The following is a 24,517-nucleotide window of genomic DNA, read 5'->3' on the forward strand; positions in this document are numbered from 1 at the left end:
GGGATGGGGAAGGAAAACGGCATGTGGCTCCAGCCTTTGTACCCGCAATGGGTACCTCAACCTTGACAGCACCGCCCGACTTAGTGGGGTGAGAAGGGAGCATGCCGGGGGCCCCGTGGGGGCCCTCTTTTCTTCCATCCGATACAATCAGCAGCTGCTGCTGACTAAAATGTGGAGCTTGCGTGAATGTGTGCCTCCTTCAACACAAAGCATAAAACTGATGGGCCCGTGATGCACGGGAGGGTGTATAGGCAGAGGGGAGGGGTTACACTTTTTAAAGTGTAATACTTTGTGTGGCCTCCGGAGGCAGAAGCTATACACCCAATTGTCTGGGTCTCCCAATGGAGCGACAAAGAAATGCATTTTTTGGTGCATTTTTCGACCACAAGGTGTGTTTTGGTGCAGAAAATGTCTGCAGCGTGCACACATACCCTTACCCGCCAGATGCAAACAACAGAGGCCAGGCAGAGGCTGAGACACTGGCACTGGACCCAAAAAAAGGGAGCACCGTATTTTTCCGATTATAAGACGCACTTGTCCTCCCAAAAATTTGGGAGGAAAATGAGGGGTGCATCTTAAAATCCGAATATAGTTTACTGGGGGGTGGGAAAGAGGGGCCAAAGGAGGTAGGAGTAATGCTATGCGGTATGCTGTCCGCTCTGCTCCGTGCGGGGCTGCTCTGCTCCGTGCGGGGCTGCTCTGCTCCGTGCGGGGCTGCTCTGCTCCGTGCGGGGCTGCTCTGCTCCGTGCGGGGCTGCTCTGCTCCGTGCGGGGCTGCTCTGCTCCGTGCGGGGCTGCTCTGCTCCGTGCGGGGCTGCTCTGCTCCGTGCGGGGCTGCTCTGCTCCGTGCGGGGCTGCTCTGCTCCGTGCGGGGCTGCTCTGCTCCGTGCGGGGCTGCTCTGCTCCGTGCGGGGCTGCTCTGCTCCGTGCGGGGCTGCTCTGCTCCGTGCGGGGCTGCTCTGCTCCGTGCATTCTGAAGATGTCGGCGGTCAGGGCTTTAAATAAAAGGCGCCTAGAGTCCGTGCATGTGCAGATGGAGCTCTCAGCTCAAGCTCATCTGCGCACGCGCCGACTCCGGCCGCCGTTATTTGAAGCCCTCACCGCCAACATCTTCAGAATGGCCAGTGACTCACCGCCTCCTGCGCAGAGCAGTGCAGAGCCGCATCACCAGCCCAGCACAGAGCTGCGCCGAGCGTCGCACACAGGAGCACAATATTGTTTTGCCTCCAATGACCCCTCTCCACTACCCCCCTGGTAAACTATATTCGGATTTTAAGACGCAACCCTCATTTTCCTCCCAAATTTTTGGGAGGAAAAGTGCGTCTTATAATCCGAAAAATACGGTATATCTTTATAAGACTGCTTAAGGACCTTTGTGACATCAAGTCATGTGACCAAAGGCCTCCTAATTGCAGAAGTCTAAAGCTGAAGAGGAGAAAGGCTGAGATGATCGATCAATCGATCGATCAATCAATAGGACACATGTTACACACAGGGTTTGGAGAGTTATGTTGATGTTCCAGAATGTGACATGATTGTATTTGAATAATTTTTTTTTGTTCAAGAATATATGTGGACTGCTGTTCATGAAAAAAAAAAACAAAAACAAAAAAAAAAAAACAACCCCAATCCCTTGAAAATAAGCCCTAGTGCATCTTTGTGGGCAAAAAAATAATATAAGGCCTTGTCTTACTTTTGGAGAAACCCTGTAGAATTGTGAACCTCATACATGTAATTGTAGTACCATTTCATGGGATGGAAACAGGCGGCCTACAAACAATTACTGCACCAAGTGCGCTGCGGTATACCATTAACCCTATAAAAATCAGGCCAATATGGAAAAAGGTGATTATTGCTATATAGCTTTCTGTTGCCTGTAAATGCTAATTGTGCCCATTACTGGGAAGGGCGACCCAACTGCAGAGTCACATATAGATTAATGGTTTAATGGTGTTCGTACAACCAGTAATGCATTACTATTGACAGGTCTGCATGCATTATACATCATGCCGGCTCGTGAAATGGACGGACACAAACCCCACATTCTAGAACACATTACGCTTTACAAGGGCGATGTCATTACTTGCTTTACATCTAATCATGTTATCGTCTTCCGCTCCCTTGTGCAAACTGATTCACTGACTGTTACTGAACGTCGGCTGATATCACCGAGTATACAATGAGATCAGATTTAAAATTTCTCCTATCATAATTCACACAGACGAAGCACGGCCCAGAATGGACGCCGCAACAAAAAACATCTCCACCTCACTCAGCGTGGAATCTTGGATTTACTTTGCCCCTTGCTATACAGTTGTGGCCAAAAGTTTTGAGACTGATGAAAATTTAGTTTTTCCGCTTCAGTGTTTTTAGATCTTTCACAGTCAGGCTGCTTTCACACCTCCGGTTTTAGCAGAGCCGGCCAATCCGGCTCTAAAACCTATGCAACGGATGCGGTGACAAAACCGCATCCTTTGCATACGTTTTTTACATTCAGCCCGTCCGGTTTTTGTAGCTTGCGGCAGGCTACTGAGCATGCGCAGTGGAAAAAAACGCATGCGGCAATGATCGGATGCGGTGTTTGCCGCAGGACGCCGCATGCGGCGTCCATAAACATGCATTGCAAATCGCGCCGTATCGGCGCGATGCGTTTTTTTTGCCGGACAAAAAAAACCGTGCCAGGCAACGTTCCATCCAGCCGCCGCATGGGCTAAATCTGCCGCCTGCGGCAAAAACCGGACAGAACGCAAGGCCATGCGGAACAATCCGGCACTAATATAAGTCTATGCAAAAAAAAACGCAACCGGCGGCAAAACCCCCCCCAACGGTTGCGTTTTTTCCGCAAAGCGCCGGATTGTGCCGCAGAGGAAAAAACGGAGGTGTGAAAGCAGCCTCAGAGGTTTGTATAGTTAGGCTAAGTTCACATTTCCGTTGTTTTGCATCAGTCACATGCGTTGCTTGACGCATATGACTGATGCGTTGACGGATGACAACGGTGACAAAGAAAAGAATGTCTTTGTCGGACTCCGTTGTGTGCGGGGGGCGGAGTTCGGGGGCAGAGCTGACGACATCAGTGCCGCGGTCTGCATGGCTGGGGACAGGTGAGTGCGCGTGTGTGTGTGTGTGTGTGTGTGTGTGAGTGTGTGTGTGTGTGTGTGTGTGTGTGTGTACATGCGGAGTGCGGGAGGGGACGGAGCCGAGCGGGGCCGTGGAGCTGAGGACGTCAGTGCCGCGGGGACTGCAGGGCTGGGGACAAGTGAGTGTGTGTGTGAGTGTGTCTGAGTGTACACATGCGGAGTGCGGGAGGGGGCGGAGCCGAGTGGTGAAGTGTCGGCCTCATTGCACACTATATCCAGGGTAAATATCGGGTATAAGCAAAGCACTTTTTGCTTGGTTACCTGATATTTGTCTTGGATACCAGCTCAGCGCGAGCTCCCTGCACCCGTAACCACTGTAAGTATCGGGTAACTAACCAAAGCGCATTGCTTGGTTACCCGATGTTTATCCTGGTTACGGGGGCGGGGAGCCAGAGAGCGCATACGCAGTGACATCCTACGGATCGCGCTGCTCAAAAAACGTTACATGCTGCATTGCTCCCGCCCGGCGGTCAGTTAAAAAAAACGACTGACCGCGACGCAGCGGATGCAATGCAGCATCATCAGTCACAATCCGTCACTAATAGAAGCCTATGGGAAAAAACAGGATTCCTGCAAAATATTTTGCAGGATACCGTAATTCCTCAAGGCTACGGATTGTGACTGATACAAAACAACGGAAGTGTGAACTTAGCCTTACTGTAGTGCAGTTATAAACATTTCAAAAGTTTTTAATAACACCGCCCCCCCCGCCCCCCCACCCCAAGACATCTGGCCTTCGCCCCTTGCAGCTGGGTATCATCATCTGGGCCAAATCCTGACTAATGGCCCATTCTTGTATAATCAGTGCTTGGAGATGATCTTAATTTTTGTGTTGATTGTTTTATCCACCTGGTTTTTGCCGATTAACCACAGGTTCTCAATGGGAGTTTTCTGGCCATGGAATTAAAATATCACTGTTTTATTCTCCGAGCCACATGGTTATCACTTTTGCCCGGTGATATGGTCTCCATCATGTCAGAAAAAGCATTGTTCATCTCCAAATTGTTATGAGCCAAACTAATGCACTAGGTGGAGGAGCCTAAATTTTGACTGTGACCACAGTGATGGTCCTTTGAAAGTCACAGCCTAATATTAGTCCCTTAAGGACCGTGTAATTTTACGTTTTTGTTTTTTGCTCCCCTTCGTCCGAGAGCCATAACTTTTTCTTTATTTTTCCATCAATCTTGCCATATGAGTGCTTGCTTTTTGCGGGACAAGTTGTAGTATTAAATGAAACCATGAGTTTTACCATATAATGTACTGGAAAGACTGCAAAAAAAATTCCAAATGTGGAAAAATTGCAAAAAAAGTGCAACTGTATGAAAGTTTTTTTTTTGAGTATTTTATTCACAGTGTTCAATATATGGTAAAACTGATGTGTCAGTGTGATCCCTCAGGTCGGTGCGAGTTTGTAGATACCAAACAAGTATAGGTTTACTTTTATCTAAGGGGTATAAACAAATTCAGAAGTTTGTCCAAAAAAAGTGGCACACGTAGACATGCGACCCGTAGTGTTCTCATTTTTGTATCTGGAGCTGACGTTTTTAATGGTACCATTTTTGCGCAGATGCTACGTTTTGATCACCTGTTATTGCGTTTTGCACAAAATTTGCGACAACCAATAAACGTAAATTTTAGCATTTGGAATTTTTTTTGACACCACGCCGTTTACCTATCAGGTTAATTGATTTTATATTTTGATAGATCAGGTATTTATGAACACGCAGATACCAAGAGTGTGTAATTTTATTTATTTTTTTAATTGCTAATTTGTTATTGGGGCGATTGGGGTTATTTTTTTTTTTAAGTTTTTAAAACTTTTTTTTTGTCTTTTATTATTTTACTAGTCTCCCTAGGGGACTATAAGGATCCAGTCTGATCACTCGGTCATTTCTGTTGATCAGAGCAGCATCGCTCTGATCAGCAGAAAAAGCTGCTCTCCTATTACAGCGGCTCCTATGTCGGCTGTAACAGGAACTACGTCATGAAAGCGTCAGGAGTCCCCACATGACCCATCACCACCATGACAACCATTGACTCCCCATGATCGTGTCACGGGCCCTCCGATGGCGGCGGGGAACGGCCTTTTAAATTGTGCTGTCACATTTTAACAGTGCGATTTAAGGAGTTAACAGGCGCGGATCCACCCATGCCAGTTAGCCGCACGTCTGCTGTTTAAATCAGCAGACATGTTCAGGGATCGCTGCCGGCTCATCACAGCAGCCGGCGGTGATTACCACGGCATGATCTAGGATGTACCAGTACGTTAACACGTCAACTTCCATTTACAGACCCCTCTTACCAGTGCACTATTTCATTTACATCAACCCAAAGCCCATCCACATAGTCCTCCAAAATCCTGAGGCGCATTTTTACTCAAAAGTATTATAATATATATATATATACATATATATATATATACATATATATATACATATATACATACATACATACATACATACATACATACATACATACATACATACATACATATATATATATATATATATATATATATATATATATATATATATATATATATATATATATATATATATATATATATATATATATATATACACACATATATATATATAATATATATATAATATATATATATGTATGTATATATGTATGTATATATGTATATATGTATATATATATATATATATATATATATATATATATATATATATATATATATATATATATATATATATATATATATATATATATATATATATATATATATATATATATATATAAAGAAAAGGACAAAAAAGGTATAAATATACAATAATGATGCATTTTAGACATGATTTCTTTGCCATGTGCTACAGATTGGGCAACATTTAAGCCAACTGCAAGATTGGAGCTATTAGCACCCATCAGATATCCGCTACGATTTGGGAACCGACCTCCATCGAGTTGTACACTTACCTTTAAAGCCTTGTAGATGACCCCGGGGTGTCGGGACGAGCGCGTGGTGTTGTTCTCCAGCTGCTGCTCGATTGAACGTCTAAGTCCTGAGAAGTCGGTGGGTGGGTTGTGGGTACGAGTTCCCTTATAATGTATGGAGCTGAAGGCTTCTGGGAAACGGCCGAGCTTACGGAAGCGGTCCTGAATGACCTTCTCCGGGATTTCAGAGGCCTTTTCTACAAGAGGAAAATTAAAAAGTATTAAAGTACATATGTGTATGGCAACTGCCAGCAGATAAACCCAACCCACCAAGATCTCCGCAAATAAACACTCCCATCATCACCGGTTTCGGAAACATGTCTCATTTACGTCATTTAGATTTAATACCTGGGGATGGGGTGGTGTTTAGAATTAGCCAATCACATCTACACTCATGTTATATAAAACAAAAAAAAAAACAAAACTGAGCTGTAACAAATGTTCAATAAACATGCAACATTACAAGCATGTGAATTGCAGCCTCAAGACTAGTTTTTTCTAGTCTTGAGGCTGCAATTCACATGCTTGTAATGTTGCATGTTTATTGAACATTTGTTACAGCTCAGTTTTTTTTTTTTTTTGTCTGTTATCTTGCTTTAATGCAAGTTGGGGGTGCAGCCCTCCTGATACTGAGACTGAACAATTACCTGCTTCTCACTTTTTGCTGTGTATTTAATCTGGGACCCAGCTGACCACTTTACCATTCATATTGAAGTTTGGACATGACACAAGTCAGGTACAGAATATGTTTTTAACTTTAGTAGGTTAGGGACTGTCTCAGATGGGTACACCGTGACGAGGTGAGACAGCTTCTTACCTTTTTGCAAAAATGTATATACTAAGTACCCTGTTATTAAGCACTTGCAATTTATTTATTTATAGTCAGGGTATTTTTCCTACAATTTTTCTCCTTGGTTTTTTTCTAGTCTTGAGGCTGCAATTCACATGCTTGTAATGTTGCATGTTTATTGAACATTTGTTACAGCTCAGTTTTTTTTTGTTTTTTGTCTGTTATCTTGCTTTAATGCAAGTTGGGGGTGCAGCCCTCCTGATACTGAGACTGAACAATTACCTGCTTCTCACTTTTTGCTGTGTATTTAATCTGGGACCCAGCTGACCACTTTACCATTCATATTGAAGTTTGGACATGACACAAGTCAGGTACAGAATATGTTTTTAACTTTAGTAGGTTAGGGACTGTCTCAGATGGGTACACCGTGACGAGGTGAGACAGCTTCTTACCTTTTTGCAAAAATGTATATACTAAGTACCCTGTTATTAAGCACTTGCAATTTATTTATTTATAGTCAGGGTATTTTTCCTACAATTTTTCTCCTTGGTTTTTTCTACTCATGTTATATAGTAGTCAGTACACAGCGATTCTGATGAACCCCATATAAAAAGTTTAGCTGTTCTAGTAGGATTTTCCTTACATTTTCCTAGTTTCATTTTACAGCAAAAGACATGGTCCGTAAACAGCTTACAACACAGCAAAGGGATCTAATTTTTGAAAACTAATCAGTAACAAGGATACAAGAGAAACACAGCAACATTAAAGGAGCTGCATGGATTTCTGGCCAGTACTGTTTGTGTTCTACATATGTTTAACCTGTGAGGTAGGGTGGCAAAACCATTCAAATATTTTGCCAAAACCTACTTAGTCTGCCAAAAGTATGCAAAAAAAATGTTTTCTCTTCTGATGAGACCAAGGCTGAACTTTTTCGTCATAATTCCTAAAAAGTATTGTAAGATTCTGACCAGCTCGGTTGCGTGTTCAGAATGGCAGAGGAACTGTTTACATTTAATTGTCCGTCTGGTTTATTCAGGCTCCATAAACAGTTCAAAACAAAACAAAAACTCAAAACAACCTTTTTACGGCACAAGATCATAAATAGGAAAAAAACAACGACAAGTCAATTTACAGGTGCGTAGCTCAGGATAATATCCAGCCCTTTAACAAGAGCAACACCGCTGGAGGCCTGCACACCTCCATATACAGACACCTGAATGAGCCTACCAGTTTCCATTTTACCTAATGTACCATGCCTCAGGGTGGAAATATGTGAGCAGTCATTTCCACCTGCTCGAAAAACCTAGCCCTGTCATGTCCTATTAACGCTCTAAGAGCCTGCTTAGGGGCTTACATCACAGAGGCTATCAACTTCAATGATGCATATCTCCCCTCAAGAACTTTTCAGGTGACCTATTCACAGTGTGTTTGGCAAAAGTCCAACACTGCGCATAATTAAATGAACACTATACCAACTGTGAAGCATGGTGGAGGCAAAATCATGTTTGTTTTTCGGTAGCTGAAACTGGGCCTTTTAATCAAGGTGGAGGGAATTATGAAGAGTTCCAAATATCAGTCAATTTTGCAACAAAACTTTCAGGAGTGCGCTAAAAAACTGAAAAGGAGTTTCATTTTTCAGCAGGTCAAAGACGCTAAATATATCTACACATTGACAAAAGAATGGCATGGCCAGAAGATTAAAGTTTTGGAATGGCCCAGAACCCAGACCAGAATCAAAGTGAAAATCTGTGCAGCTTTGAAAGATAATATAAGCCAATTATTGCGTATAATTATTATTATTGCATATTGCCAGTTATTACGGCCTTACCATATTGTGAGTGTAGAGGACATTGAGCCATCTCCAGATTCTGAAGACAAATGCTTGGCCCATATTGCAGGCTGCAGCAACAGCAAGGGAACAGCAGCAGCATGGTCCAATGTAACCAAATAAGGCCCATAAACCTATGGCAGTGATAGCCAACCTATGGCACACTTGTGCCAGATTGGGCACGAAGGGCCCACTGTCGGCACGCGTGCTATCACCTCATCCAGCTACTTTGTACTGCTGGTGTGATTGCGCCGGCAGTTCAAAGTTTTGTTGGAGCAGAGGAGAGATTTCTCCTCGCTCTGACACTCCTCTCCTAGGCCGCAGGCCTGTTGCTTAAGAGACATCGGGAGCGTCAGTAAGCGGCGCCGGCGTAATGACGTCTTGTGGCCGCGCGGGAACTGGGCTCAGCAGCGCGTAATGGTGGAACGGGTGTTGGAAGGAGAGTGTGAGGTTTTTTTTAAACTGTGTGCAGCTGTACCAGGATGGGGGACATACCAGGATGAGGTACATTTACCAGGATGGGGGGGGGGGGGGGGAACATGCCAGGATGGGGTACATTTACCCAGATGAGGTACATGCCAGGATGAGGTACATTTACCAGGATGAAGTACATGCCAGGATGGGGTATATTTACCAGGATGGGGGAACATGCCAGGATAAGATACAATTACCAGGATGGGGTACATTTCCGTGGATGAGGTATATGCCAGGATGGGGGAACATGCCAGGATGAGGTACATTTACCAGGATGGGGGAACTATGCCAGGATGGGGCCCATGATGGGGACAAATATACCAGAATGTAGGAATATAAATCAGGATGGGGGACCTGTTTACCAGGAAGTGGCCCAGGAAGGGGTACATAACTACCTAATGAAGGGGGCGGGGAGAAAATCATATGTCTTTATGGGATTTCGAGATGTTCAGACTTTGAAATGTAGATGTGGATTTCAGGGTGAAATCTGATTGCGTTCTATGCTAAAATCTGTCTGTCTGTTTAATATTCTGCATTTTTTCCCATAAAGATCAATTCAACTACTGTGTCTGGAAAGGGCAGTGGGAGAGGCTGAGCTTCAATGTGTGGTAAGCAGGAATGAGCGTGATGCCCCCTGCTGAAGAGAACAGATGACGGCAAAGGGAAGTTTAAAAACAATTATTTACATAACACAATTGGTTAAATTGCTATGTTGGCACTTCGAGGAAAAAAAATTGGGTTTAGGGCTACAGTTTGGGCACTTGGCCTGTGAAAGGTTCGCCATGACTAGCCTAGAGCACGTACTCCAACTATCCCTAGTGAGCACGGACTCAGGATTCTTTATTATTGGAAACTAAAGCTTTATAGTAATTGGACAGACGAGTAATTATTCAGGATTGTATCACAGGCTAATGAATAACAAGTGACAAGGACAGAGTGGAATGTGGAGACAACGTGACATCGGACAGGAAAGTCAGGTCCATTTAGAGATTCTGTAAAGAACGACGCACCTGTGTGTCACATGTGCCGATGATCAGTAGTCACAGCTATGTCTTTTTAAAGGGCCTGTATATAAATTGGAAAGGGGATGGGAGCACTTCTTGGTTAGGGTATGATCCACCACGGCCGCAGAAACCAAGTAGACACTTGTTAACTCCTTAAAAGGGGTTTCTGGCATTAAAGGTCTTGAAGATCTATCCTTAAAAGGAAACCAGTCAGCAGGTTTTTTGCTATGTAATCTGAGAGCAGCATAATGAAGGGCCTGAGAGCCTGATTCCAGTGATGGGTCACTTGCTTGTCTGTGTTGCTGTTTCAATAGAATCAATGTTTTATCAGCAGGAGATTATCAACTAGGTGTCTCAGCCTGCTCTGTATACCCTTATTCACCGTTTACGTCTGTCCATCAACAATGCTGAAAACAGCCGAATGGTGGAGGTGCTGAGTGTCAGACCGATACTGATCCGGGTACTAATAACCGACCCCAAGAATAGGTCACCAGTATCTTAAAGTTTGCAAAACCCATTTAAAAAGAAAACAAAAACAATGACTTACTCCGACCATGTGTGTTACTCCTTTACACAATTATCTGTAAACCAATGAACGGAACAGAAGCAGGCAACTTTTCTGATATGTATCTTTCTGTTGAAACTCTTTTCGACAGCTTTTAATAAGACATCGCATAAGAATTCTACCCATTTTTGGACAGAATAATAGACTGCCATCTAAGCAGACCCAGCACAGAAGTTCTGGTCGGAAAACTGCTTTCCAGCTATGCTATGCAATTATGGATCAAAATGCTTATAAAAAGGAGGAAAAAAAAGTCAAATAAAAGATTGAATACAAGATTATAGGGGCTGTTCCTCTAAGAACTTCCTCATTATTATGGCCAACTGTAGACTCTCCTCTGTAAACCAGAGTGGAGAGATGATCTCGCCCATATGGACTCAAGCTGCCCATGGACAGTCAGTCATTACGTGGACAGTCAGTCATTACATGGACAGCCGTTAAGTGGACACTCAGTCATTACATGGACAGCCATTACATGGACAGTCAGTCATTACATGGACATATGGAGAGTAAGTATTACATGGACAGACAATATATAGTATATGGACAGTCAGTCATTACATGGACAACCATTTACAGGCATGGCCTCAATGTGACGCTCTCTTACAAGATTATCTGTATACACGGGTCGGAGAAGCCCGTGACTTGAAACAACGTCCATCCAAATGAGATTTGTCTTAGGCTACTTTCACACATCCGGTTTGAGCCGTGCGGCTCAATCCGGCTGTGAAACCTATGCAACGGATGCGGTGAAAACACCGCATCCTTTGCATAAGTTTTTACATGCGGCCGGTCCGGTTTTTTCCGGTTGCGGCACGCTACTGAGCATGCGCAGTGGAAAAAACCGCATGCAGCGGCCGGATGCGTTTTTTTCCGCATCGCGCCGCATCCGGCATCCAAAGGCATGCATTGAAAATGCGCCGCAGCGGCCGGATGCGGCGCGATGCGGTTTTTTTTTTTGCCGGAGCAAAAAACGTTGCAGGGAACGTTCTATCCGGCCGCCGCATTTATTTATTTTGCCGCATCCGGAAAAAAAACGGATGCACCGGAAAGCCATCAGGTACAATCCGGTTACAATGCAAGTCTATGGGGATAAACCGGATGCGATACCGGATCCGGTTTACCCGTTTTTTTTCCGGATTGTACCTGATGGGAAAAAACTGATGTGTGAAAGTAGCCTTAGTGAGAAACTATTTAAAACTAAAGTTGATATTTAAAAGAAAACAAAAAGTAATTTTTTCAAGAAAAAAAAAAAAAAAAAAAAAGAATTATTCCAGTTAAGATCCTGACCACTAGAGCAGTTACAATTTGTGTTTTTGTTTTTCAGTTGTGCTTCGCTGCAAGACTGGGACAGAATGAGCAAAGTCATCTCATCATTATAAACAGGGGGGCGTGAGTTTTGTACTTTTGGAGGCCTAATCCTGATCTGAGCACGGACTAACATGAATGAACTGTCTGATTAGATAATAGTTTCCCAAACTCCAGTCCTCATGGCACCCAACAAGTCATGTTTTCAGGATTTCCTTACTATTGAACAGGTGATGGAATCATTATCAAGGCATCACTTGTGATATATTAAGGAAATCCTGAAAACACGACCTGCTGGGGGTCGTGAGGACTGGAGTTTGGGAACCACTGGATTAGATCCATAATTTTCCCACATGGTAAATACTGTACAATTTGGCCAAGAGGGGCGATGAAAGAATACAGCCGATTCCCCGGCCATCCTCACCGGTGATTATAGGCCAGCTGTCCATCACTGTGCGCGGCGTGATTGGGTTTATCAGGCGAGCCGCACTGCTGCCTCCAATGGACTAGCTATGTGTCTAGTGTGTTCTTTAAGCAGCAGCAGCTAAAGCAAACAAGATTTTAGGGTGTATAAAAAAAGAGAGATTAGATCCCGTGATCCTAACGTATTGTTACCCCTCTATAAATCACTTGTAAGGCCACATCTGGAATACGGGATCCAGTTTTGGGCTCCACATTTTAAAAAGGACATTCAAAAATTAGTCAGTTCAAAGGCGGCAACTAGACTATTACAAGGAATGGAGGCCGCCCGTATGAGGACAGGTTGAAAAAGTTAGATATGTTTAGCTTAGAAAAAAGACATCTCAGAGGAGATCTCATTTATATGTATAAATACATGTGTGGTCAATATAAAGGACTGGCACATGACTTATTTCTTCCAAAGACAATACTAAGGACCAGGGGGCACTCACTGCGAGTGGAAGAAAAGTGATTCCGACACCTAAATAGGAAAGGGTTCTTTACAGTTAGAGCGGTCAGACTGTGGAATGCCGACCACAAGAGGTAGTAATGGCAGATACTATAACAGCTTTTATATCAGGGCTGGAGGATTTCCTCATCACACAACATTGTTAGTTATAAATGACTTAGTGACCAAATGTATAATAGGTGGAGGAAGGGTGAACCAGATGGACCTAGGGCTTTTTTTTCAACCAAAGTAACTATGTAAGACCCGTTGAAGCCCCACCTACAGGGGCGAAACGGCCGTAGTCTTTTTGTGCTAACCATCCTCATTCCCTCCCTGTAACGCCGAAGCATGTATCCTCTGACCATGAAATAAATCTGAACACTTCACAGCAATTACTGGTGAGTGCCGTTCCTTTTTTCTTCCTTTGCTTAAGTAACTATGTAATTGTTCTCATTAGCCAAAAGGCATAATAGTTTCGGGGGGGGGGTTGTCGTCTGGGCCGATGGGTTACCATTCCAGTTTTTATATAGGGTTCCTTAGATTTTTTAAGCCTCATGTAAAAAGTCATGAGACGTGACGGGTTCTATAAACTCCAGGCTGACCAGAAGGACACGGCTGGGGAAGGGCGAGGGTCTGTGTGTGGGGTGGTCTAGACTATGAATCCGAGGGACCGGCACTTCATCCGCATATAGACGAGGCTATCAATGTCAGATCAGATGTCAGCAGATAGTCTGATTTTACATAAGTAGTTACTGTACTTTGATAAAACAACAACCAGGACGTTACGTCACCATTCATAGATTGGAGTAAACAAGCTGCTGTTATTTATCACCGGCATACATCTATAATTAGTCACTTCCTTTACAGTCAGTAGTGAAACGCAATCATGTCACTTGTACAGAGAAAGCACATGATCAAAACATGTTAAAAAAGAAAAACAAACAAAACCCCCCCACAAATTAAAAGAAGGGAATTTTGTATACTTACCGTAAATTCCTTTTCTTCTAGCTCCAATTGGGAGACCCAGACAATTGGGTGTATAGCTATTGCCTCCGGAGGCCACACAAAGTATTACACTTAAAAGTGTAAGGCCCCTCCCCTTCTGGCTATACACCCCCAGTGGGATCACTGGCTCACCAGTTTTAGTGCCAAAGCAAGAAGGAGGAAAGCCAATAACTGGTTTAAAGACCAATTCAATCCGAGGAAACATCGGAGAACTGAACCATACCACATGAACAACATGTGTACCCGAAAAAACAGAAAAACCCCGAGAAAACAGGGCGGGTGCTGGGTCTCCCAATTGGAGCTAGAAGAAAAGGAATTTACGGTAAGTAAACAAAATTCCCTTCTTCTTTTTCGCTCCTAATTGGGAGACCCAGACAATTGGGACGTCCAAAAGCAGTCCCTGGGTGGGTAAAAGAATACCTCGTGATAGGGCCGTCAAACAGCCCTTTCCTACAGGTGGGCAATCGCCGCCTGAAGGACTTATCTACCTAGGCTGGCGTCTGCCGAAGCGTAGGTATGCACCTGAAAATGCTTGGTAAAAGTATGCAGACTCAATCAGGTAGGTGCCTGACACACCTGCTGAGCCGTAGCCTGGTGCCGTAATGCCCAGGATGCACCCACGGCTCTGGTAGAATGGGCCTTCAGCCTTGAGAGAACCAGAAGCCCAGTAGAACTGTAGGTTTCAAGAATTGGTTCCTCGATCCCCCGAGCCAGGGTGGATTCAGAAGCTTGCGACTGTTTACGCCGACCAGCGACAAGGACAAAGAGTGCATCCGGGTGGCGCAGGAGCGCCATGCGGGAAGTAGAACCTGAGTGCTCTCACCAGAACCAACAGATGCAAATCCTTCTGAAATTGATGGACTGGACGAGGACACAAAGAAGGTGAGGTGATATCCTGATTGATATGAAAGTGGGATACCACCTTAGGGAGAAATTCCGGAATCGGACGCAGAACTACCCTGTCCTGGTGAAGGACCAGGAAGGGAGATTTGTATGAGAGCGTTGCTAGCTCGGAAACTCTCCTAAGAGACGAGACCGTTACTAGAAGGCCACTTCCCGAGAAAAGCGGGAAGGGAGACCTCTTTCAAAGGCTCGAAAGGCGGCATCTGGAGAGCAATTAGAACCTTGTTCAGATCCCAGGGCTCTAACGGCCGCTTGTACGGAGTGCTGAGACGACAAACTCCCCGTAGGAACGTGCGTACCTGAGGAAGTCGTTTCTGAAAAAATACAGATAGCGCTGAGACTTGTCCTTAAAGGGAACTGAGCGACAACCCTTTTTCCAACCTAGATTGCAGGAAGGAAGGAAACATAGACGATGCAACCGGCCAGGGAGAAACACCCTGCGCCGAGCACCGAGATAAGAATATCTTCCACGTCCTGTGGTCAATCTTGGCGGACGTTGGTATGCTAGCCTGTCTCATGGTGGCAACCACGTCCTGAGGTAATCCTGACGACACTAGGTTCCAGGACTCAATGCCACACCATCAGGTTGAGGGCCGTAGAATTCAAATGGAAGAATGGCCCTTGAGACAGCCAGTCTGATTGGTCTGGTAGTGCCCCCGGTTAGCCTACCGTGAGGCACCACAGAACCGGGAACCACAACATCCTCGGCCAATCTGTAGCGACGAGGATGGCGCGGCCGCAGTCGGTCCTGATCTAGCGCAGCACTCTGGGCAACAATGCCAGAGGTGGCACATAAGGTAGCTGGAACTGCGACCAATGCTGAACTAAGGCGTCTGCCGCCAGAGCTCGATGATTGTGAAACCGTGCCATGAAGCTGGCACATTGATGTTGTGCCGTGACGCCATTAGATCGACGTCCGGCCTCTGTCAGCGGCGCCAGATCTCCTGAAACCCGTCCGGGTGAAGAGACCATACCCTTTCGGCCACACCCCGGCGACTTAGGAAGTCAGCTTCCTAGTTTTCCACGCCTGGGATGTGAACTGTGGATATGGTGGATGCCGTGTCTTCCACCCACATCAGAACCTGCCGGACTTCCTGGAAGGCTTGCCGGTTGCGCGTTCTTCCTTGGTGGTTGATGTATGCCACCGCTGTGGAGTTGTCCGACTGAAGTCGGATTTGCTTGCTGTCCAGCTGCTGTTGGAAGGTTTGTAGGGCAAGATACACTGCTCTGTGTTCAAGAACATTGATCTGAAGGGTGGACTCTTGCTGAGTCCACGTACCCTGAGCGCTGTGGTGGAGAAAAACTGCTCCCCACCCTGATAGACTCGCGTCTGTCGTAACTATCGCCCAGGATGGGGATAGGAAGGACCTTCTTTTTGACCATGAGGTGGGAAGAAGCCACCACCGTAGAGATTCCTTGGCCGCCTGAGAAAGAAAGACGACTCTGTTGAGGGAGGTCGACTCCCCGTCCCATTGGCGGAGAATGTCACATTGTAGTGGACGCAGATGAAACTGCGCGAAAAGAACTGCCTCCATTGCTACCATCTTACGTAGGAAGTGCATGAGGCGTCTCAATGTGTGCGACTGGTTCTTAAAGAAGAGATTGCAGCCCGTAGAGAATGCTGTTTGTCTAGCGGAAGCTTCACTATCGCTGAGAGAGTATGAAACTCCATGCCTAGATATGTTAGCGATAGAGTCGGGGTCGGATCTGACTTCAAAAAGTTGATGATCCACCCAAAACTCTAGAGAGTCTCCAGCGCAACGTTCGGGCAGTGTCGGCATGTGTCCTAAGAGAGTGCCTTGACAAGTAGATCGTCTAAATATGGGATCACAGAGTGACCCTGAGAGTGCAGGACTGTGACTACTGCTGCCCTGACCTTGGCGAAGACCAGTGGGACTGTCGCTAGCCGGAAGGTAGAGCTACGAACAGAAGGTGTTCGTCTCCTATAACGAAGCGTAGAAACGCTAGTGCTCTGGATCAATCGGCACGTGTGGATAAGCATCCTTGATGCCTAATGATGCTAGGAAATCTCCTTGGGACATTGAGGCGATGACATGGCGGAGGGATTCCATCCGGAACCGCCTGGTGTCCACGAGCTTGCTGAGCAGTTTTAGATCCAGAACGGGACGGAACGGCCCGTTCTTATAGGCACCGCAAATAATTTGGGGTAAAAACCGTGACCTTGTTCCTGAAGAGGAACGGGGGTCATCACTCTTTCTGCCTATAGAGTGCACCCTGTTTGCAGAAGAGCAGCGGCTCGGCCGGGAGGTGGAGAAGTTCTGAAGAATCGAGTTGGAGGACGAGAAGTGAGCTCTATCCTGTACCCGTGAGACAGAATGTCTCACACCCAACGGTCATTGACCTATGGCAGCTAAATATCGCCAAGGCGGGTGAGCCTGCTACCGACCGAGGATGCGGAGAGAGGAGGCCGCAAGTCATGAGGAAGCCGCCTTGGAAGCGGGTTTTCAGACTGTCTCTTTTTTGGGCGTGACTGAGCCCGCCAAGAATCTGAGCTCCTCTGATCCTTTTGAGTCCACATTGGACGAGGAAAAATGGGACCTGCCCGAGCCTCGAAAAGACCGAAACCACGACTGCCTCCTGCTCTGTTGGGGTTTGTTGTGTCCGGGCTGAGGAAAGGATGAATCCTTACCCCTGGACTGTTTAATGGTTACATCCAAACGCTCACCAAACAGTCGGTCAGCAGAAAAAGGCAACTGGTTAAGCAACCTTTTTTGGAAGCAGAATCTGCCTTCCATTCACTTAACGAGCAGACCAGGCTCTGCTTAAAAACACGGAGCAGCGGAGGCTACTGCCGTACGGTTCGCAGAGTCTAGGGCAACCTGAATCGCGTAAGAAACAAATGCAGACATTTGAGAGGTTAAGGATGCCACCTGCGGCACAGATGTACGTGTAACCGTGTCAATCTGTGTAAGACAAGCTGAAATAGCTTGGAGTGCCCCAAGGGTGAGAATGCTGGAGCCAATGGTGCGCCGACAGTCTCATAGATGGATTTAGACCAGAGATCCATCTGTCTGTCAGTGGCATCTTTAAGTGCAGCTCCATCTCCCACTGCAACTATGGATCTAGCTACAAGCCTGGAGATTGGAGGATGCCGCTTGGGACACTGGGTCCAGTCCTTGACCACGTCAGGGGGCAGGGATAACGTGTATCCTAAGCCGTTTGGAGAAGCGCATATCTGGATAAGTGTGGTGTTCCTGGACTGCCTCTCTGAAGGCAGAGTGGTCCAGAAAAATACGTGAAGCTGACTCCTCCACTGGAGGAGCTGGGTGAGAAATAACCAACATTCTATTGATGGACGCTATAAGATTATTCACTATGGCGTCACCATTAGGTGTATCCAGATTGAGAGCGGTCTCAGGATCAGAATCCTGAGCCGCTACTTCCGCCTCATTACACAGAGAGTCCTTCTGCTAGGACCCTGATGAAACCGAGGGCCGCTCATAGTGAGCCCGCTTAGGCTGTCTGGGACTGACGTCTGTGCAAAGCCGTGACTCTGGGATGCGTGTGACATTCCCAGAGCTGTTAGTTGTTCACACTGAGGGGGGCCATGGATCAATGATTCAACAGTGCCCATGTTGTGAGAGACATGTCCGGACTGCTAGGCTTCTAGTATCATAGCCATAGTCTCAGAAAATCTGTCAGTAAATACTGCAGACACCGTCCTCATCCTCTGGCCATTAGCAGAGACTCCGGCTGAGTTGGATATAATGGGGGTCTATGTAACCTGCCGGCCGTATAGCCGTACATGCTGTACCGGCTGCATAGAAAAACATGTGGTTCTGCACCTTTGTTTTACACAGAGAATATGCTGATAACTCCTCCGCACAATCCAGGAGGGTATATACAACGTGCGACCAAACAGTGCAATGTATATAGTACAAGCATATCTATAAGTGCACTTCTGCACTAGTGGGGTTAGCACCACAGGTGCTGCTTAACGCCTGTTGCAGCGATTGTGTGACTATCAGAATGCCAGGGTCTTCCACACTTGTCTCTGTATCGTACAGAAACTGACACTAATGGCTGCCGGCGTCCTTGTAGAGAAGGAAGCCGTGGGCGTGCCTGAGAAAGTGCGGGAATCCGGTTACACAGTGCACACAGTGAGAGGGGTGGAGTATGCAAAACATACTCCAGCTCTCAGCGCTGCTGTGCTATGCAGCGTCACGCCCCTACCCTGACTGTCAGGCCTGTGGGCGGTAACGAAGGGAGACTAGGCCCAGAAGCCGGGGACTCGAGTTAATAAGCGCGGCCGGCATATCAGTGCTGGCCGGCGCGGAAGTCCCCGGCGCACCACAAATCCCAGCGGCGCCTTAAATAAAAATGGCAGCGGCGGTTAGCGCAGTAGTCACCCAATACACTAACACACCCAGCAACGCTGTGGTGTGCGATGGCACTAGTGCGGACAGCGCCGCTGTCCCTGGCGCACTAACACACCCAGCAGTGCTGCCGTGTGTCTGCGCGGTCCCCACAGGGACACAGAGTACCTCCATGTAGCAGGGCCATGTCCCTGAAGATACTCCGCTCCATGTCCAGCAGATACCAGGGGCTGTGGATGGAGCACGGCCTCAGTGCCTGGAGACCGATAGAATCCCACTTCACCCAGAGCCCTGTAAAAAGGGATGGGGAAGGAAGCAGCATGTGGGCTCCAGCCTCCGTACCCGCAATGGGTACCTCAACCTTAACAAACACCTCCGACATGAAGTGGGGTGAGAAGGGAGCATGCTGGGAGCCCTGTATGGGCCCTCTTTTCTTCCATCCGACATAGTCAGCAGCTGCTGCTGACTAAACAGTGGAGCTATGCGTGGATGTGTTGCCTCCTTCGCACAAAGCACAAAACTGGTGAGCCAGTGATCCCACTGGGGGTGTATAGCCAGAAGGGGAGGGGCCTTACACTTTTAAGTGTAATACTTTGTGTGGCCTCCGGAGGCAATAGCTATACACCCAATTGTCTGGGTCTCCCAATTAGGAGCGAAAAAGAAATAAAGGTTTTGCACTCGTCAGCAGTTAAGTTACCTAACAATCTATTCAGCCACCACTGGTGTACGGCCCAGCAGCATAGTCCGGTGATTGGCTGCAGCGGTCACATGCGCTGTAGCCAGGATGTCACCACTGCAGCATGTAAACAAACACCAGAGGTAGCAGCACAACCTGACACTACTCGGACAACCCTTCTCATTTCCCATGCTTTCCCCCATTTAAAAAAAAAAAAAAAGCTTACTTATCTCCCGGGCCGATGCTGTTCCAGTGGTGACGACACTCTTGTTCCGGGGGCTCATGTGAACTTGTGACATCATGCGGGGCCCGCGCCCAATCACCGCCGGCTTCACTCTCCTCGCCTGGAGTTATATGAAGGAGCGAGAGCGGAGGCCGGCTGCTTATTTGCTGTCGATTGAAGCCGGCAGTGATTGGGTGTGGGGCTCGTGTGACGTCAGACCCTCACATGAGCCCCGGTAGGCACTGCTGGAACAGCGTCGCCACAGGAAGAGAGTATAGGCTTTTTAGTTTAATGGGCACAAACATGGGGACTGTTAAGGGGTTGTCCTAGTAGTGGAGAACCCTTTGAATAAAACTTCATTGATAAAGTCATGTGTGAATTGCACACGTTTTTTTATTTGCGGATTTTCTGCATCGCAGAAATCTATGGGTAAAATCCACAGATAAAATGCCTAAATAAATATATACAGTGGGTACGGAAAGTATTCAGACCCCTTTAAATTTTTCACTCTGTTTCTTTGCAGCCATTTGGTAAATTCAAAAAAGTTATTTTTTTTCTCATTAATGTGCACTCTGCACCCATCCCCCATCTTACCAGAAAAAAAAACAGAAATGTCGAAGTTTTTGAAAATTTATTAAACTGAAATATCATAAGTATTCAGACCCTTTGCTCAGTACTGAGTAGAAGCACCCTCCCTTTTGAGCTAGGACAGCCATGAATCTTCTTGGAAATGATGCAACAAGTTTTCCACCCCTGGATTTGGGTATCCTCTGCCATTCTTCCTTGCAGATCCTCTCCAGTACCGTCAGGTTGGATGGTGAACGTTGGTGGACGCCATTTTCAGGTCTCTCTAGAGATGCTCAATTGGGTTTAGGTCAGGGCTCTGGGTGGGCCGGTCAAGAATGATCACAGAGTTGTTCTGAAGCCACTCCTTTGTTATTTTAGCTGTGTGCTTAGGGTCATTGTCTTGTTGAAAGGTGAACCTTCGGCCAAGTCTGAGGTCCAGAGCACTCTGGAAGAGGTTTTCTTCCAGGATATCTCTGTACTTCGCCACATTCATGTTTCCTTCAATTGTAACCAGTCGTCCTGTCCCTGCAGCTGAAAAACACCCCCATAGCATGATGCTGCCACCACCATGTTTCACTGTTGGGATTGTATTGGGCAGGTGATCAGCAGTGCCTGGTTTTCTGCACACATACCACTTAGAATTATCACCAAAAACAAAAGTTCTATCTTTGTCTCATCAGAGCAGAGAATCTTATTTCTCATAGTCTGGGAGTCCTTCATGTGTTTTTTTGCAAACTGTATGCAGGCTTTCATATGTTTTGCACTGAGGAAAGGCTTCTGTTGGCCCACTCTGCCATAAAGGCCCAACTGGTGGAAGGCTGCAGTGATAGTTGACTTTGTGGAACTTTCTCCCATCTCCCGACCGCATCTCTGGAGCTCAGCCACAGTGATCTTGGTGTTCTTCTTTACGTCTCTCACCAAGGCTCTTCTCCCACGATTGCTCAGTTTGGCTGGACGGCCAGGTCTAGGAAGAGTTCTGGTGGTCCCAAACGTTTTCCATTTAACGACTATGGAGGCCACTGTGCTCTTAGGAGCCTTGAGTACTGCAGAAATTCTTTTTTAACATTGGTCAGATCTGTGCCTCGCCACAATTCTGTCTCTGAGCTCCTTGGACAGTTCATTTGACCTCATGATTCTCATTTGGCCTGACATGCACTGGGAGCTGTGAGGTCTTATATAGACAGGTGTGCGCCTTCTCATTTGGCCTGACATGCACTGTGAACTGTGAGGTGTTATATAGACAGGTGTGCGCCTTTCCAAATCAAGTCCAATCAGTTTAATTAAACACCGCTGGACTCCAATGAAGAAGTAGAACCATCTCAAGGAGGATCACAAGGAAATGGACATGTGACATATATATGAGTGTTTAAGCAAAGGGTCTGAATACTTATGACCATGTGATATTTCAGTTTTTCTTGTTTAATATATCTGCAAAAATGTGTACATTTCTGGGGGGGTTCCTGTCAAGATGGGGGATGGGGTGCAGAGAGTACATTAATGAGAAAAAAAGATGAACTTTTTTGTATTTACCAAATATCTGCAATGAAACAAATAGTGAAAAATTTAAAAGGGGACTGAATGCTTCCCATACCCACTGTAAATATCCTATACCAGGCAAATGCGACATGTATTCTATGATTTGGCACATTTGCTGGATTTTGCACTTAAAAAAAAAAAAAGTCCAGTACCAACTAAATAAAGCTGCAGATAAATCATTGATACCAATAGTCCACCTCGTACTGAGTGACTTACCGGATCCCAATAGTTTGGTGTGTACAGTCTCATGAAAGATGATGACTCCAGGTCCCAAAGTGGAAAGTGGCACATCTAATCCACAGCGCGCAGTGGTGGCTTTCAGTTCTTTAGTAAAATGTTTCAAGTAAGCTTCCGAGGCATCACCGAGGAACTTGAATAGATCATTGTGCAAACGGTCTGCGTGAGTCCTATAGATCACCAGATCTGAAATGGCTAAGACTTTAAGGAGCAACCGAGTCCTCTGACTCAGGTTGACCGTGGCTCCGAGCAGTCCTTCTGTGTCGATGACCACAACTTTATGGACCGGATCAAACGCTGCCCAAACGCCAACTGTGCAGGACTCCTGAGCGGGAGAAGTTTTAAAAACTTCACGTCCGTAGAAAAACGTGTGGTTGAGAGTGTGAGATTTACCATCGCCGGTGTTTCCGAAAATCGAGACGACTTTTACCAAATCTTCAGGACTGCAATCCAGTTTTCCCAAGAAATCATTTTCATCTTCCACCTGTAGTTTCAAAAAGATCAAGAAGAAAATGAGTTACGTAAACAGTAATAAGTCTAGTGATGAGCGGGCACTACCATGCCCAGGTGATGAATACTCGTAACTAGTGATGAGTGAGCACTACCATGCCCAGGTGATGAATACTCGTAACTAGTGATGAGCGGGCACTACCATGCTCGGGTGCTCAGTACTTGTAACTAGTGATGAGCGGGTACTACCATGCTCAGGTGCTCAGTACTAGTAACTAGTGATGAGCGGGCACTACCATGCTCAGGTGCTCAGTACTAGTAACTAGTAATGAGCGGGCACTACCATGCTTGGGTTCTCTGTACTCATAACTAGTGATGAGCGGGCACTACCATGCTCGGGTGCTCAGTACTAGTAACTAGTGATGAGCAGGCACTACCATGCTCAGGTGCTCAGTACTAGTAACTAGTGATGAGCGGGCACTACCATGCTCTGGTGCTCAGTACTAGTAACTAGTGATGAGCGGGCACTACCATGCTCAGGTGCTCAGTACTAGTAACTAGTGATGAGCGGGCACTACCATGCTCAGGTGCTCAGTACTAGTAACTAGTGATGAGCTGGCACTACCATGCTCGGGTGCTCAGTACTAGTAACTAGTGATGAGCGGGCACTACCATGCTCAGGTGCTCAGTACTAGTAACTAGTGATGAGCGGGCACTACCATGCTCGGGTGCTCAGTACTGGTAACTAGTGATGAGCGGGCACTACCATGCTCGGGTGCTCAGTACTGGTAACTAGTGATGAGCGGGCACTATCATGCCCGGGTGCTGGGTACTCGTAACGAGCAGTTGGACGCTTGGACAGCCATGACTTGTGTACCAAGTATAATGGAAGTCAATCAGGAACTTGAGCATTTTTTCAGATCTTTGGGTAAAATACTCACGTTCCCCAATAACTTCCATTATACTCGGTACACGAGTTGAGCCCATCTAAGCATCGTGTACCAAGTATAATGGAAATCAATGAGGAACTTGAGCATTTTTTCCCAAAGAAAATGCTCAAGTTCCCCTCTGACTTCCATTATTCGGGTACTTGAGTCACTCCTGTCCAAGCTCCCGACTGCTCCATCCAAAATTCAAGACGCTCCTCTAATAGGAAGCAGCTCTCACCCTGTCTGACTCCGAACATATATGTGCATGTAATATGAGTAAGACTTTCTGGCCCTCCTTGAAAACTGCTGAGTGTAGAGGCCTCCAGCAACATATACATTAGCAATCATCTCATCTCCTAGAGAACCTTGGAGTACAACCGATCGAAACTGTTTCACCTCGATGGACTTTCCTTTTTATTTGTCTAATGCACCAAAAATAAAAAAAACAGGGTCTTGTAATCCTAGATGAGCTAGTGCAGATCCATCATATTAGGACTATATGAAGGTGGTAGGGCATCCGACTGTCACTGACCAGGTCTTGGGCATGGCCTGGCAGGTATCGGGCATCTGTCGTAATCTTTAGGGTATGTGCACACTATCAGGACACCCTTCGTCCTGGACACGGAGGGTGCTGACCTGCGAGGACGCAAGTCTCCTCCGCAAGACACCGCAGCCGCTCGTGCTCA

The 24,517-nt window shown here is 46.3% G+C and overlaps 1 protein-coding gene across 1 annotated transcript in view; it reads right to left on the reverse strand.

Annotated features, from left to right (window-relative positions):
- ZFYVE1 (zinc finger FYVE-type containing 1) overlaps positions 1-24,517 on the reverse strand; it is an 80,171-nt gene that overhangs the window by 46,686 nt on the left and 8,968 nt on the right. The window contains exons 2-3 of the mRNA XM_075330868.1: positions 22,432-22,936; positions 6,078-6,292 (exon numbers count right to left, since the gene is read on the reverse strand). Of these exons, the coding sequence (XP_075186983.1) occupies positions 6,078-6,292; positions 22,432-22,936 (720 nt within the window). The remainder of the gene's footprint in view (positions 1-6,077; positions 6,293-22,431; positions 22,937-24,517) is intronic.

Source organism: Anomaloglossus baeobatrachus, chromosome 12, assembly GCF_048569485.1.
Source record: "Anomaloglossus baeobatrachus isolate aAnoBae1 chromosome 12, aAnoBae1.hap1, whole genome shotgun sequence".
NCBI lineage: Eukaryota > Metazoa > Chordata > Amphibia > Anura > Aromobatidae > Anomaloglossus > Anomaloglossus baeobatrachus.